The sequence below is a fragment of the Rosa rugosa genome, chromosome 3 (genome assembly GCF_958449725.1).
Source record: "Rosa rugosa chromosome 3, drRosRugo1.1, whole genome shotgun sequence".
In the NCBI taxonomy this organism is placed as follows: domain Eukaryota; kingdom Viridiplantae; phylum Streptophyta; class Magnoliopsida; order Rosales; family Rosaceae; genus Rosa; species Rosa rugosa.
Window position 1 is genome coordinate 4,488,704 of NC_084822.1, and position 17,416 is coordinate 4,506,119.

Sequence of the window (17,416 nt, forward strand, 5' to 3'; positions counted from 1 at the left end):
CCCGTGACCCAGGATGCCAGCGTGGCCCAAAAAGAAGAAGCTCGGGGAGACGCGCCGTGGGGGGGAAGTGAAGCCCAGTTTCTTGTCGTCTAGCGGGGACAACGTCTGCAGGCGCGTAGCAGCCGTTTTTTTTGTCGTCTTCTGGCGTGATGCGGCGACGTGGCGTGTAGCCGTTGGGCTACTTTGCAGATTTGAATGCAACGGTCCACAGATCTGGACCGTTGCTTATGAAAGTGAAATGGATCTGACGGCTGGAGATCAAAATCGATTTGCAGAGGTTAAAAAAAAAAAAAAATACCGTTATATTTCAACGGTAACAAAAAAAAATATAACCACAATTTCCTATAAATACCTCACCTCCTATTTTACTTCTCACACCAAAAAAATCATCTTTCTTCCTCAAAATTTTTTGTTCCTTCTCCTCATAGCTTTCATACTCTACACTTTTTTGATTCCAATATGAGTGTACGAGGCAATACGATTGTCCAACCCGTAGGAGATCCAAGTATTGACGGGACACGTTGGCAGACTATTGAAGACATTCAATTGTGCAAGTCTTGGAGGGCTGTTAGCCAAGATCCGGCAAAGGGTACGGAACGAAGAAAAGATGATCTATGGATAGAGGTACGCCAACACTATGCCGAACATTGGGATGGATATGTCCGATCATTGCAAGCTTTTCAAGGGAGGTGGAAAACCTTGAAAGTCGAACTTTATGCTTGGCATTGTGCGTTAAGGCAAGCGAAGCTTTGGTACAAGAGTGGTGCGAATATGATTGATGAGGTATGAATTTGTAGTGTAACACGAATATTAATTTTTATGATTCTTTTAGTGTATATTAAAATTTAATTAGTTGATACATCTTACTTTAAATTATTAGTTGAAATATTTTGTTGATAATTATACTTTAAATTATTAGTTGATATATTAAAATTTAGTTGATAATTATACTTCAAATTAGTACTTCATAATCATACTTTAGACTTCATTTTATTTAAATTATACATTATACTCACCTTATATTTAAATAGTTGATACATTGTACCTCGTTTATATTTGTACTAATAGATTTATACTTTTTTGTTTAAATTAAATAGCTACGTCAAGCACAAGATTTGTGGAGAGCTGCGATGACCAAATCGAAAGGAAAACCAAAAAAAGGTGATTTCATTAGTTTAGAATGTTACGAGATTGTTAAGGGGTTTCAACAATTTGATGACATTCCAAACCATTCCTCTTCGGCTGGAGGAACCTCCAGGGGAGGAACTGAACGGATGCACACACAACAATCCGTTCCTGACTCTCATGTCCAGTTGGACATAGATGTAGATGAGGTAAACGCTGATGCAACTCCCAATCCTTCGGTGAGGCCTCAAGGAAAGAAGGCTGCCAAAGAAGCTCTTCGGAAAGGAAAAAAAGCATCTAATGATTCCAGTCCTCTGACAGCCGCTGTGGAGACTATAGCAACCAACCAAACATCAATGTTGTCTGCCAAGGAGAAACGTGATGAGGAATATGCTCGACATCTCCGTGACCAGCAACAACGAAATTATATACGCTTGCAATTGGATATTCAAGAGAGGGAATTCAAAAATCAAGAGAGGGAAGAGCGTATTATGGAGATGGACACAAGTAAGATGACGCCAACCAAAAAGAATTACTGGCAAAGAAAACAAACAAAAATTGCGGAGAAAGAAGCTGAAGATGCAACCCGTGGATCTGGCTTCCCACAACCACCATTCACCGGTGGATATTATCCACAACCTCCTTTTGTCGGTGGCTATTCACAACCTCCTTTCCCCGGTGGCTATCCACAACCTCCTTTCCCCGGTGGCTATCCACAACCACCATTCCCCGGTGGGTATTATCCACAATCTCCTTTCCTCGGTGGCTTCCCACAACCACCATTCACCGGTGGTGTCCCTTCCCCACCTTTCTCTTCGGGTGAATCCACCAACCCCAACCATATGGATGACCCCACAAACACAAATTGGATTCCTAATGAAGATGAGGATTAGGAAAATTAGGGAGTTTTATATTTTAAATAATTGTATTGTTATGATTCCAATGCTTGGTTTTTCACTTATGTAATATTAGATTGATGAAATGAAAATTTATTTGAAGGATTAATTTATTTAAATAATACCCTTACAAATGAAAAGCTAAATGAAACCACACAAACATAATTAAAAACATAAAAACTAAAGTAGAAACCACACAAACATAATTAAAAACATAAAAACTAATAGAAAACACACACAAATAGCAGATCTAGATACTCCTATTGGCTTGAAATTCCCAAAAGTGTTGAATGAGGTCTTCCTGAAGGTTGGAGTGACTGTCCTCAGATCTAATTTGTTGGTAGCGGTCCATGAATCCGTTCATATGATGAGCATCTCTACCAACAGGATCAAAGTCTCTACCGGTTGGTCCCTTCCATACCTCAGCAATCCTGGGCCTCATATTGTTATCCTCCTCATCATCGGACTCTAACTCATCATCGCTGTCTTCAGGTCGTTCATTTTCGACAATCATGTTGTGTAATATAATACACGTCAACATAATGTATCGAATGTCCTCTTTATGCCACCCACGAGCAGCTCCTCTAACAATACCAAACCGTGACTGCAATATACCAAAACATCTCTCTACATCCTTCCTATACCCCTCTTGAGCCTTTGCAAACTCGATTTCCTTGGGCCGTGTAGGATTTCGAACAGTTTTCAAGAAAGTCGCCCATCGAGGATAAATACCGTCGGCGAGATAGTACCCTAGACTGTGGGCTCTATTGTTAACTTGGAATTGGATCAGAGGTGCTCTACTGGCGGTAAGCTCGTCAAACAACAGAGACTTTGCCAAGACGTTCAGGTCGTTGCATGCCCCGGGCATTCCAAAGAATGCGTGCCAAATCCAGGTGTCGTAAGATGCCACTGCTTCCAGGATGATAGTGGGGATCTGTTTCCTTCCACTATATTCTCCAGCCCAACCTGTCGGACAATTCTTCCATTGCCAATGCATACAGTCGATGCTCCCAATCATTCCTGGAAAACCTCTCCCCTCAGCTTTGGCAAGAAGTCGTCTGAGGTCGGCTGCAGTAGGAGCGCGGAGGTATTCTGCTAAGTAAAGATCAACAATTCCTCGTGTAAAGTGCTGAAAGGCTGCGACGGAGGTGGATTTCGCCATCCGACAATACTCAGCACATTGATCTGCCCCTGCACCGTAAGCAAGCATTCGCAAGGCAGCTGTCATCTTCTGCTCCGGAAGCAGTCCGACTTTGCCAGTAGCATCTGACCTTTGAACAAAGTAACGATCATACTGGCAAAGGTCAGTAGATATACGCTTGAAGAGATTGTGACTCATCCTGTAACGTGTTCGGAACACCGGATCTTTAAACACTGGCCGGTCGACAAAGTAGTTGGCCAACATACCTTTGCCCCTTTCTTCTCTAAGTCGTTCCTCATTTGGTGCACGACCCGGATGAGAACCGCGCCCTCGGTGTTGGTTTCCAGATTCTTCTGCGACTGCAGCGATGACAATGGCGTTGGTGGCCATCATCTCTTCATCATCTTCATCCTGAGACCGTCGAATTTGATCCCACAAATTGTTCATTGCAACGAGGGAAATTTAGGAAATATGTAATGCTAGATATATGAAAAGGGTGAAGGTTTGTTAAGCTCGGATGGTGTGTGTATGTAGTGAAAACATCATGTCTATTTATTGAATTTTTTCACACATAAAAGTGTCGGTGGGTTATCTCTCACTCATTTCAAAATTTTTGTCGGTGGTGTGCATGTGATAAAAGTGACGATGGATTTTTAAATATTTTCACACTTTTCAAAAAACTTGTCGGTGGTGTCGGTGGACAAAATTGTCGGTGGAGTTAAAAAAAATTTCACACTTTTCAAAAATTTTGTCGGTGGTGTCGGTGGACAAAATTGTCGGTGGAAAAGCAAAAAAATTTCACACTTTTCAAAAACTTTGTCGGTGGTGTATATGTGATAAAAGTGTCGGTGGAGTTAAAAAAAAAAAAAAAGTGTCGGTGGACATATAATTTGTCTACCAATAAAATTTTCTTTGATTGCATTTTCAAATTGTTTATCAATACTATTTATTTACATCATACATTTCTCATTTTACAAAAAAAAATTAATAAAATATTCGATGAACAGTAACTGACTGGTGACCCTGACCCAACAGGTGGAAGCAAAGATCCAGTGGCAGTGAATAGGTTCCTGCCCTGGTGACCCAACGGGTGAACTTGCTCTAATAAGAAAGGATCTTGGTGATTGAATATTGACCAAATAAAATATCAAGTCCTAGAAAACTTAGGATTACACTACATCACCTTAAAAGCCACGGGAATACCTTTTCTAAATAAACATTGAAACCAAAAGATAATTTCCCTTAACAGCATCTTTAAAACAACATATCAGTTTGTATAGGAAGGCCAATAAAAAAACCGTATACCAACACACAAGAAATGGACGCAAGATGGAAGCAAAAAAGAGTCATCAATCAACACTATTATTCTTCAGACAAATAATTATTGCGTTTTGCTTCGTCAATAACATTAGGTATGGTTACAAGTGAGCTTGTCCGTATGCCACAAGCTGAGGATCTCGATCATGGATCATTATAGTACAAGCAGTATTACCGAGAAGAAATTAGTCGCTATGGTTTCCGTAGCTATGACATCAAAAAGGAAAGACCAAACAATACTAGTACCCTGGACCATCAAAACTGAGCTTCCTCGGATAATTGAAGATGATTGTAGTCTTCTAACGAGTCTGAAATGACAAATCCTTTAGCTGCTGGGGATCCACCTCAGACGGTGATCTGGTAAGGGCACATTGTGCGGTTGTAGTTTTAGGGAAAGCTATGACATCCCTAATGGAACTAGCACCGGCCAACAACATGACCAATCTATCCAAGCCATAGGCGATTCCTCCTGCATCAGATAGCAATAATCACTCAGCAATTTTTTTTTTAATTGTTTTGAAATAAAAATCACTCAGCATTTAAATATATTAATAGAACATGAATGTGGTATCAGACCTACTTTATTCAGTTAAAATACTTGTCTGATATAACAAAAGCAAATTCAGATTCAGGAACCATATTTTCTGTCTTAACAGGCATCCCATGGTATAGACAAATAGACAAAATAAAACATAAGATGGCAACCCTACATATACATCAGAACAAATTTCAAATCTATAGCGGAACCTAAGCACCTTGTTATGTACAAAATTATTAATATTATTTATCTCTATTTAATCAGAGATAAAATAGCTAAGAACATTCAGTTCTTTCTCTGAAACTTCAATGACTTGAGGTTTACTTTTATTTTCAGATTGCAACATATGTTTTATTCATATTATATCTGATGAACAAATAACAACGGAAGCATAGGAGGTCCATAAAATAGAGTAAGGAATAAAATATAAGTGACCGAAATATCAAACATGCTCATACTGCTAGTTAGACTGTTATACAGCGATGTCATAGAATTCAATACCATGTGGAGGGGCACCCATGTCTAATGCCTCAAGAAGATAGCCAAACTTCACTTCAGCCTGCAGATGATGTACAATGCCACCACATTAGACATATAGTATATTAGTAGCCAAACTTCACTTTAGCCTCCACTCACTCAAGCATAGACTAAATTTCATTTGAAAAGACTACTAAAAAGTAAGAATCATATGCCCACATGCCCAATTCGAATAGAAAATAGATGATGTACACACCTCTTCAGGGGAGATGCCAACAATTTCCAAAACCTTTTGCTGCACCTCACGTTTATAAATTCTCAGACTTCCGCCACCAATCTGATGGTACCATAGGAAACAGCATAGCACATCAATTTATTATCTAGGCGTGTATACTACCAAATGCATTAGACTTGAAACTGCTGGAGAAAAAAACTAACAAATGATAGTATACCTCAACTCCATTGTAAACCATGTCATACGCTAAAGCACGAGCTGTAGAAAGATCATTTATGTCTTCAGGGTTCGGGGCAGTGAAGGGGTGGTGCAAGGCCTGAAACAATAAGGAGTTTCAGCATATATGCACAGGCAAGAGATGAAGATGCAATAAAGAACTTCAACTTTAAGTCACAAAGTGTATTTTCAAAACCAATTACAGTACTCAAACAATTATGTAATTTCAATTCCAATCAGTTGTCTTCGTTCTTCACTCAGAAACTTTCTTTGATCTAATTAAATTCCACTGAAAATCCATAGGCCACATACAACCAAAATCCAACAAGTACTCTAGGCCATTATGCCTGGCATGCAAAAAGCACAACATCAGGTTTTCAAACACTTTCATCTATACCCAGAACTGAAGTCCATCTACAACATAACTGCAAAAGGTAGTAACCAGGGGCCTAATAGAAAGATGAGAAACATAAGGCCAGAACTTATGGGTATACTGACAGAACTAAAATGAGGCGTTCCCTGATCTAAAGCACTGAACTCGGATATACAGAAAGAGACAAAATGTTGCAGCTCATAAACATCAACTTGGTTGCAAGGAGTAATATCACAACCAAATCAAAATTCCCATTGATGAGTGATGATAACTTAATTATGAGCGGTGTTTAGTACAAACGTGTGCTGAACAAAAACATACAACACTTGGAAAATATAAGCAGCAGGAGATGTGATACAAACCTCGAGCCTTTGCTCTAAATCATTCCATTCAAACATTGGGAAATCAGTCACCCACAGAACTGAATGCCTGGACTACATATCAGCCATAAAAGCCAAAAGAAAAAAAAAGGGTTAGCAATCAGAAACACTATGATAATGTTCACCTCATAACATGAATGGTACACTCACATCATCAATCAAATCAAGCTCATGGGCAACAAAGACCCGTAATCGATCTAGGGTTCTATGAACTGATGCCTGATGACCCACTGCAAACAAGATCAGATCCCCTGTTCTAGCAGAGCAACGACTCAGAAATTGCTCTATCTTTGTTTGATCCAAACTAGATGTTAATGCAGGAATTCCCTCAACTCCACCTAAAAGAAAGTATAAAAAATATCACTAGTAAGTAGTGAGATACTGAAATAGAGATATCTCTTAAGCATCACAAAGATTATAAATTACTTATTACCATCATCCAAGACCTTCAGGAAAGGCAAACCCTTCGCTCCAGACTTGATTGCTTGATTATAAATTTCTCCCTTCTTTAGAGCTGTGTTCGAATATCTTTTAGCTCCAGAAGGCACACATAAAACTTTTATAATTCCTCCACTTGTCAAAGCATCAGCAAAAACCCTGAATGTGGAATCTGAGAAAATATCAGATACCTGCAATTCCCATCGAAAGAAACATCTTTTCAATACTTGTTCTGAAAGCATCGGCAAAAACCTTTCTTGACTTTCTAATTAATGTAGTAGAAGACTGTATTGGTTACATAAGGAAAGATAAACCGAACACTTCAAGTTTGACTGCAACATGCAAACAATTCGAACTTTGGTATTAAACATATACATGCTAGAAATACTTCAAACTTCTGGTGATATCTACAGAAGATTTGCAAAAAGGAAAAAATCTTTTGAAATGCCAAAAATTAAGAAAGATGCAATTATATGCAATTTAAATTTTCAGAGGTTTGACTGCAACATGCAAACAATTCGAACTTTGGTATTAAACATATACATGCTAGAAATACTTCAAACTTCTGGTGATATCTACAGAAGATTTGCAAAAAGGAAAAAATCTTTTGAAATGCCAAAAATTAAGAAAGATGCAATTATATGCAATTTAAATTTTCAGAGGTTATTAAGTGGCTGGTTCTGTATGATCTGTTATCCGCTATCTGAAACCCATCAAATGTTAAAAATAGTAATCAAGGAAAAGATTATTACATCTTTCAGCTCAAGATCGAATCTAATATCTGGCCTGTCCGAACCATATCGACTCATTGCTTCAGCATACGTAAGCCTAGGAAAAGGGTTTGGGAGATGTACACCTTTGATCTCTAAGAAAACCTGCAACAATTATAGATTAGATTTCTAATTATAGCAGTAAGAGTGAATGAATATCAAACAGATGTAAAATTTATCAATATATGCAAAGAGAAAGTATAAAGAAGTAAGATAAACTTATGAAATCAAAAATTGATGCATCGAAGCCACTAACTTTCTGAACATGCCTAAAAATAACCCAAACCAATAAGTTTGTATAGCCTACTTGATGAAACAACTCCAGCACATAATTGAACTTTAAAAGAATCTGGTTGAGGAATATTATATAGCTCAAATGGCAGAAAGTTATTATGTCATGTACAAATGAAGTAATGAAAAGGCTCATTCAATTGCTAGATAAAAGTTCAACCACATTATTCTAAAAGGGAAAAGGGGGGAAAATGGTTCCGTATGCAACTTAGACATTCAATTTCTAAGTTTTTTGCCCAGTAGTTACATAAGTAGCTTCTTCTGCCCCCTCTGGGATGATTCAAAGGTTTATATTTGCTTTCATATAGTTGTGTACGTGTTAAACAAACTTGTTTGTGAGGCCCTAAGAAGGAAATGCTTTTAAAGGCTTCCAAATTGAATAATAAGGATTGTCATATTTCAATTTATTATGATCTCTCTAACTCCTTTACCGCTCCCTCTGACAAAATTAGGCAAGTAACGCTAACCTTTCTAATCAAATCTTCATTAAGCCTCAGCATGTCCTCTAAAGGAGTGAAAGCGAGCTCCATATCAAGCTGTGTAAACTCAGGCTGCCTATCAGCTCGTAAATCTTCATCTCGAAAACATCTGCAGAATAAGAAACCAAATCTTGCACCGTTAATCCTAATATTGGTAGAAGTGGCATAAAAATCACTTTTGAAATGAGCAACTACTAACAGTAAATCAACTCAAAAGAAAACATCTCAGACAAAAAGACAGCACAAAATTTACCTTGCTATCTGATAATACTTATCAAAACCAGAAACCATCAACATTTGCTTGAATAGTTGCGGACTTTGAGGCAAAGCATAAAATGTCCCTGGCTTCAAATTACATATTAGAGAAAATAAGCTCCCCAGACTAAGATGGAAGTAACTATTAAGGTTAAAAAAAAAAAAAAAGTATGAATGTCCACTGTTGCAGTTCGCAGACAAAACATCAAAATTATGAAGTGAATGCCAGATGAAAAATTGTAAAGTACCTGAACTCTCGAGGGTACTAAATAATCTCGGGCTCCTTCGGGTGTAGATCTAGAGAGTATTGGAGTCTCAACCTACCTTATAACCACGTGTGAATATCAGAATCAAAACAAAACCTTCCCATTTCATCTTTCCTTCTCGAAAAACACAAGTACGGAAATCCAATACATAATGGCATTCCTTTTTATCAATAACTAACAGACTGTACCTCCACGAAATCATGCACATCCTCTAGATACCTTCTCATCAGTTTCACCACCTTGTGCCGCAGCATTATGTTGGATTGCATTTGCTGCCGGCGTAAGTCAAGACACCGGTACCTATCAACAAGTATCTGAGTAGCATTACTAAATACAGCTCCAAACAAACACTCTCGGCAACAGAAACCGAAAACAAAGAAACAAAATTCAAGTCCTTTCCCTCGAAAACAAACACCTTCATTAGCAAGCTAAGTGTGAAAATTACCTTAACCGAATCTCCTCCTTCACCGAATCCTTTGCATCCTCCACAGTAGTAACTAAAAATGGCAGCTTTGCCCTCACTGCATTCAACACTTGAACATTCTCCGCCGCAATCTGCCCCCAACATTGATATATCAAACACTTTACCATTGCCGAAAATCGAATAGCGTTTCGGAAATAGGGTTCAGGGTCTAGGGTTACCTCAATTGAGCCGGTTTTCATTTTCTTGTTGACGGAGTCGGGCGGTCTAGACCGGACGAGGCCTTCAACGGCGACGACGTACTCGAGCCTCAGGTCGTTTACGGCGGAATGCGCCTCGGGAAAAGCGTCGGGGAGAGTGGTGACCTGGACGGAGCCGGTGTGGTCCCTGAGGTTGAGGAAAGTGAGGCCGCCGTGGACGCGGTGGAGGGCGACCCAGCCGCAGAGGGTGAAGCGTTTGCCGACGTCATCGGCGGAGAGTTGGCCGCAGAAGGCGGTGCGGGGGACCCAGAGGAGGGGAGATGGGGGTTTGGGAGTGAGGGTTTCTGGGGGAGGTGGGGTTGTGGAAGAAGGTGAAGCTGAAGATGAAATTGGGGAGGAGAGAATGGAGGTGTGGTTGGGGAGGGGTTTAGAGAGAGAGGGTTTAAGGAAGAGGAGGGTGTGGGAGAGAAGAGGGAGGGGTTTAGAGCGGAGAGGGAGGAGAGGGAAGAAGGTTCTGCGGAGGAGGGACATGACTGTGTGTGGGAGTGGATTATGGAAGAGAGGAGAGTACCCCGGATTTGGTTTTGGTTTTGTGGGCTTTGGTGGTGATTTTGAATTGGGTTAGGTACGTTTAGTGGCCCAATAAGTTAAAGCATAGAAAACATCAAAACAAACATAGCTTAAGGTATAAAAAACACAAAAACATCAAAAATATTGAGAAAAATTGCTTTGCCTGATTGAAAGGAATGGAGTACTCAAACTCTTAGGAAGGATTACGAAACCAATCCCAATCAACTAGGGGAGTTGAGGTGCCCAAGGTTCTGAAGAAAGGTAGCATCACAAGAGCCAAAGATATTGTGTCCGACTGAAAGCTATGTGGTGGAGGCATGCATCAAAGGTGTCTTGTTCTGGTAGTGGAACGGGAGCAGCTCGATTGAAGCTTTACGTGAACTTACGAAGTAAGCTGCAATTGGAATAGAAGCTTCTGAAGTGACTCGATCATGAGCTAGCTATTTGAGGCGGATTTTCTAGTTCATGCACTACCACTCCCAAAATAGATAGACAGGGGGCTGATGATCAACTTTCATGCGAGACCTCAATGTGAATGTCTTTCACTTCTCAGTAACAAGTCGATGAGGCGAACTGGCACGTGTTACAACTCTTTTTGTTTGCTTAACAAAGGATGATGAAGGAACCTTAGGTGTTGTCCTGTAACGTTTTCATGCTTGCATTTTCATTTGAAAATAAGATGAAAATGCATTCGATGCTTATTTTTAAACACGTGAAAAATAGAATAGAAAATATTTTCAACTTTTACGCGGAGAAACTGAAAACAACAATTTGACGTTTTCAATTTTTTCTTTTCCCAGTTTAGAAACTATGGAGAATAATTTTTTGTTAAACTAGTGAACACATTTTCAAATTTGAAAAATACAATCTCGTTTTCTCATTTTTATTTTTTAAAAAAAAAATTAGATTATTTTTTAAAACGTTAGCGAACATTCGAAAAGGTTGCCTCTTGGAAAATTCGAAAACTGAACTAAAGAATAGTAATTAGAACTGGTTCCCAAATCCACCTAAGCTTGCAATGCCCGCATCAAACTTTTTCACCTTTTTGTAAATATTGCCTGGGTAAAAAGAAAAGGACATTTTTCAATAAAAAAAAAAAAAGATTTTCTTGGATGAATAGTAGAATTTTGATATCAATGTCATTAAATGTTTTTAAAACAGAACGCTTTACTCCCATTTTTTAGTTAATTACCTTTTTCTATTCTAAAGTTATGAGTAGATGCAGCCTGACTAACATGCAGTTAATTTCCTTTTTCATTTTGAGAATACTATCATTTGTGAGTAGATGCAGTAAATAGACTAACATACATCAATAATACCATATTCAAATGTCAAAGTTAGGTTTCATGGTTCACACTTGAGTTAAGATAATGGAGAAAACTAAAATTTCAAAGTTACCAACTACTAAGAATCGAAAAATTCATAAAGCAAAGAAAATAGGAGAGACTATTTACAGACTTACAGACCAAGATTGGCCCGTAAGAGATTTCAATTGATGAAACTCCAAACTGAAATGAGAAGTGGCGTTGCCACACTCCCCATGATCAAACCCACCAAAACCAAAATTGTCCTCTATTTCACAGACAAGGACTTAAGTACTTTCCACCAAGAAAGCTTCTTGGCCTTCGATTGTTGGACTCGTGCTTTGGCGTCGACCTTTGCTTCCACCCTCTCAGATTCTCTTTTCTCCATCCTTCTATACTGGTTTGTTGTGACATAGGCTCTGTCCAAGGAACCCTTTTGGGGTTTATGGCTAAAGATGTTTGACGAGGCATGATGATGAAGGTGATGACGATGACGGTTTTTGGGTAATGGGATTTTTGGATGAATGAAATTAGCTCACTACTGCACTTATTCTTCTTTATAAAGTGTTTGTAACAACCAATTTCAGTCGTAACAAACTCTTAGTTGGAAATGTTGCGAATTTACCAAATTCACCCCCAAAATGAAAAATCACGTTTTACTTACACCCAACAAGTAACAATGTATTGAGGCTTCTTACTAGAGCTAGTAACAGGACCAGAAGTAGATCCCACTCTAAAACCCGAAACAGGCCCTGCAGGGCCTACTTTAGAAGTACCAAAAATTTGGCTGAACTTCCCCTAAAAGTGGATTACCCAAACAGAGAACATTTACAAAGAAATCGAAAAAACGAAAAAATGAACTAAAGAACAATAGAATCCGGTATCCAAATCCACTTTAGCTTACAATGCCTGCATTAAACTTTTTCACCTCTCCGCAAATGTTGTCGGGGTAAAACGAAAATGGCATTTTTCAATCAAAAAGAAGAAAAAGATTTCTTGGATTAATAGTAAACTACAAGAACAGCAAAAAAGAAATGGAAGAAGAAACTTACAGGCTTTGTGGATTGGGATGCCCTCAGAGCAAAGAAAGTAGAAACGAGGCTGTGCAGCCGGCCAAACCTAGAATAATCAGCCATTGTGTTGTGGAGAATCCGCGGAGAGTTGTGAAAAATCCTAGGTTTTTTTTCCTTCTCTGTTGCGATTCGGCAGCTTGGTTTGCTTTGTCTTCTCCTCTTTGGACCTTTCTCTCATTTTTCCTCTTGGCTTCATTATTGGGGTGCACTTTTTGATTGTGCACCTCCTATTCGTGATCAACGGTGTGGTGTATGGCCCCGCCATGGATGGTGATGTGATTTGGGAGAAAAGCAAAGGGTTTAGGAGTAAATGTGTTGATGGTGATGTGTTTTGGGAGAGGAAACATAGGGTTTAGGAGTATAAAACAGGGGTGGGTCAGGTAAAATGGCGGGAACGGTTGGGCTAACCGCTAACGGAAAGCATAACTGAAAGAAAAAAATGTAAAAGAGTTGAGAAAATATGTGTTGTACAAAATTGTTAAATACTTTTTTTTTTTTTTAGGAAAATTTAATTTTGATTCTCTCAATAAATATTTTTCCTCAACTCAGAATGAGAAAAAATCAAACAACACAAAATATAGAGAGTTTCGAGAGGCAAAAAAATGCATGACAAACTTTAGTTCTCCCTAACCTTTGACTGCTCTCATGATGTGTGCGGACGAACGGGTACCGTTTCCTTTTGAGCTAGTTGGCTTCTCAGAATAAGGCTTCGATGGCTACATCTGAGGGCTCTTTGATGACAGTGACAGACGCAACAGATATCTTTCTCAAGCAGGTGGCTCTGCAATAGTGGAGAAAGGCTGTGAGGGCAATGTGGAGATTCGGTGCAGGGACGTACATACCGACATAGCAAGAAGGGATCGAGTCAAAAGGTTGGGTAGGAATGTTCGCTTTAAACGGATATGGTGGGTGCTGACTCCATTCCTTCCCGCAATCCTGTTGTTACATTGTAATGATAGAGCGATGACGTTGGTGGCGAGTTCGATGTTGGGCTATAGAGTTGACTCAATTTTGGTCTTGCTGGTAGCATTAGAGCAGGCAAACTTTTCTCCTTGTTTAACGGTTATGGGGATGTGACGGATGTGGTGGTACGCTGGTGGCGGTGCTGCGATGGTCATGGTGGAATGGCAAGGATGAATAGGCAAAGCTGGGCTCCATTATTGGGCTGGAGCAGTCTGTATGCGCTCTGGCTTAGGTCTTGGGTCTGGATTCAATTATTGGGCCCAAATGGGTTTCTTTTGCTTTTTTAATGAGTTTCTTTTGCTTTTTTAGCTCTAGATTTCCATACCCTTTTTCTGTTGGGTCAATGTGGCTTTATGCCAGTCTGTGCTGTATCCGCTGTGTCTATCCTAATTAGGTGGCTAGTTCCTTATTTTGTCAAACGATCGCAACCTTCTAGTGGCAGAATAAAATGAAGTGTCATTGGATCCAGTTCGATCACTAGCCCGGGGAGCCCTAATAGTGGAAACCCTAGCCTTTCATCCAACACTGCCAAAGTCGCCATCCACTTGGAGGCTGCGCCGCCCTGGAAACCGCCATCCCTATAGTCGACAAGCGACGACCAAAGCCCAGTACTTGGCTGCACAAGATCTGAAGCCAAAACCGCATTGCCAATGCCACTAAATCTCCACTACCGTCTGCGCTGGGGGGGGGGGAGGGGGGAGCACAGCCCTCGTGCAGCACTAACAGAAGAAGACCTTCCGTCATGCAGCAATGTATTAAGAAGGGGATGTCGGCCAAGCCACCTAACCGTCACATCAATCCTCTAATCCGACAAAGACCGAGTTGGATCCAGCTTCCACCACTAAGAAACAGGAGCCATCCACGGCGCCAAACCGCCCTATCCCCTCTCATATATCCACCACCGGGATCGACCCCCCACAAAATCGGGTAAGATTTAAACCCAATCTTCCACACCGCAACCATCGCTGAAAGTGGCAGACACACAAAGGTGTAGCAGGAGAAAGCCTGCTATGGTCTCCGTTGACAAATGGAAAAGGTACAAGAGATTCACGTTGCAAGGAGAGCCTCTCTCAAACCCTAGCAGAGCACTAGATCGGAAATATAATAATGTAAAGAACATCTTGTGGTGAATGTAAAGTTTAATATTTTTGATGGAGTTGTGGATTGGTTTACTTTATTATAAATATTTGAAGTTATTTATTCTAGAGGAATAAAAGTATTATTATGTTCAAGTTGTAAATTAATTAGCAGAATTTTTTTCTTCAATGCTATCACTCTTGCACACATAAATGAGTGAGAGTTGGGGTATAGTGATTTCACACATAAATCCGTGTGAATAAGATTTTGGAATAATTAATTATTACATGATTCACGAGCCCCCTGTTTGGCTCCAATTTTGTTGCAGCTGGTCAACAGTCTCTTTTCTGCGCGGGCGTGCCAGCACCGTTCGGGTGCGGTCGTCGGGGGTGTCCCTTGACCTGACTTCTGTTGAGCGATTGTAGACGAGGAGAGCACCAACCTCGTCGTGGGATTCTTTCTGCCTCGTGGTGAGGACTTTGCTGAAGTTTCTTCTTGTTAACACAATCGATACTCAATATTGTAGATCGAGCAGAGCGACATCACCGGGAAATGTTGAGATCTTGCTAAAGCGTGACTTTAGCTTGGCTGGGTTGCTAGGGCGTTACCCTTGCTTGGCTGGTTCTGTAACCGTTGTGGTCGCGGCACTACCGTCGGCTCCCGAGGAGACTAGGACCGAAGCACGTTGACAGAGGGTTTGGTGGCACTGAAAGTCGGCTTCTGAGAAGACTAGGACTAGGAGTGTGATCACCGGTAAGAGAAATAGAAAGAGAGGGAGAGGAGTTGCTCTTAGAGAGGTTTGCTCTAGAGAGAACTTAGATCATCTTAGAGATGTTTTGATGTTGTGTTGTGAATGTGTCTTTCTTGGTGTCGGTGTTTGGTCGTGGTACTACAATCGGCTCTCTAGGAGACTAGGACCGAAGTACGTTGACAGAGGATTTTGTGGCACTAATAGTCGGCTCTTGAGGAGACTAGGACTTAGAGTGTGATCACCGATAAGAGAAAGAGAAGGAGAGGAGTTGCTCTTAGAGAGGTTTGCTCTAGAGAGAACTTAGATCATCTTAGAGATGTTGTTGTTGAATGTGAATGGGTGTTTTAGAATGAGAGGAGAAGGTGTTTATATAGGGAAGAAAAAGAAGAGTGAAATGATGAGTGGAAGAAAAATAATGAAAGTAGATCTAAGTTCACTTGTAAAATATGGAAAAGATAGAGAAAAGATGAAATGAAAGCAAAGCATGAAGGTGCAGCAACATGGAAGTGGTGATGATCTATTAAAGAGATTGTAGAAGAAAAATATATCCAAAGAAAAAGAGAAAAGCATCTAGCTTTCTTCATGAGGGTAGGAAACATGAACATGTGAATATTGACCTGGTTTTAGGTCAGTTTCTGCCCCTTTATTCCTTCAATTATTTCTCCAACAAGACTTCATAATGAGCTTTCGACTTCTTCATAAAAAATGTTCCACTATGAGTGTAGATCACCCTGACAAATTTTCAGAGCTTTATTCCATGAGGTTGGGCTGGAAATGCTGCTGGACCTCTTACAGGTCCAGTTTTCCAGTTTTGCTTCTGTAGAAAATTGGACTGATTTTTTGAAGGCCTTCCACTCAAAAACATCTCTGGCACTCTTCATAAGAAATTATCCTTGGGCTGTCTAGAATGGATCTGCAGAGTTTCAGCTCATTTCAAGTTCATTTGGTCAGTCTGCCGCCCCTCCTTCCTTGTTTAGCTCGGTTTCTCCTAGCCGAAGTAGGAAAATGTGCTAAAGTTGACTTTTCATGTTTCCATGTTTCCATAGTAGGCTTTATTTAGCCTCTAAATATATATTTCGAACTTGTCGACAATATATAGCTTGAGCCACTGACATTGGCTCAATTTCTCCAAGACACGCCTTGTCAGGCCAAAATGTTCATTTTGGGTCCAAACACCCCCCAAATCTCAAGTCTGTGAAGTTCTCATAGATTTTGGAATAGTGGAAGTCAACCGATAACTTTCATACTAAGTGTGCTACATCAATATTTAGTGATATTTCGTGAATGAAACTAATGTGTTTATTTTATCTTGTGATCATGAATGCTATTATTTGTGAGCAGATGCATTAAATAGACTATTGTACATCAACAATATCATATTGAAGGATCAAATTCATGTTTCATAGCTCACATTTGAGTTAAGATAATGGAGGAAACTAAAATTTCAGCTTTTGTATGCCAACCAATTTAACCATATTACATGAAGTTCATAGGTGTTGGGATAGAGGAAATCAACCTTTCATACTAAGAGTGTGCTACAATGATATTTCGTGAATGAAACTAATGTGTTGTTCTTATGATTGAGAATACTATCATTTGTGAGTAGATGCAGTAAATAGACTAACGAACATCAATACAAAGTTGTTCTTATGATTGAAGAGCTTTTTTAACTTTTTACTATCTTGTACTCCTAATATAAAGTTGTCGTCTTTAACATTTTTTGTAAAAGGGTTGCGCATGAGGTTGGGTCTCTGATTATCTTTTGGATTACAGTAGTAGTTTCCCTTAAGCATTTCCTCTTTAATAGGCATGAATTTTTATTGAGGTTTTCCTGGTCACAAAATCTTAAAATCTTTACAT

At 39.7% G+C, this 17,416-nt stretch overlaps 3 protein-coding genes across 3 annotated transcripts; 1 reads left to right on the plus strand and 2 right to left on the minus strand.

Moving 5' to 3' along the window:
• Positions 1 to 450: 450 nt before the first annotated feature.
• On the plus strand, positions 451 to 2,018 carry LOC133735929 (uncharacterized). Its single transcript, XM_062163375.1, has 2 exons — positions 451 to 783; positions 1,098 to 2,018. Exons 1-2 carry the CDS (start codon positions 460 to 462, stop codon positions 2,016 to 2,018), a joined length of 1,245 nt encoding a protein of 414 aa, XP_062019359.1. The 5' UTR covers positions 451 to 459.
• A 253-nt stretch (positions 2,019 to 2,271) lies between these two features.
• LOC133737051 (uncharacterized) lies at positions 2,272 to 3,609 on the minus strand. The gene has a single exon (XM_062164682.1). It carries the CDS (start codon positions 3,607 to 3,609, stop codon positions 2,272 to 2,274), a length of 1,338 nt encoding a protein of 445 aa, XP_062020666.1.
• Positions 3,610 to 4,494: 885 nt separating this feature from the next.
• On the minus strand, positions 4,495 to 10,384 carry LOC133738068 (aspartate--tRNA ligase, chloroplastic/mitochondrial). Its single transcript, XM_062165506.1, has 14 exons — positions 9,840 to 10,384; positions 9,643 to 9,752; positions 9,386 to 9,497; positions 9,180 to 9,251; positions 8,930 to 9,021; positions 8,665 to 8,785; positions 7,889 to 8,011; positions 7,132 to 7,327; positions 6,849 to 7,036; positions 6,681 to 6,752; positions 5,947 to 6,045; positions 5,751 to 5,831; positions 5,519 to 5,576; positions 4,495 to 4,948 (listed from the first exon to the last, which is right to left on the minus strand). The coding sequence occupies exons 1-14, from the start codon at positions 10,347 to 10,349 to the stop codon at positions 4,779 to 4,781; spliced, it is 2,004 nt and encodes a 667-aa protein (XP_062021490.1). The 5' UTR covers positions 10,350 to 10,384; the 3' UTR covers positions 4,495 to 4,778.
• Between the last annotated feature and the right edge of the window lie 7,032 nt (positions 10,385 to 17,416).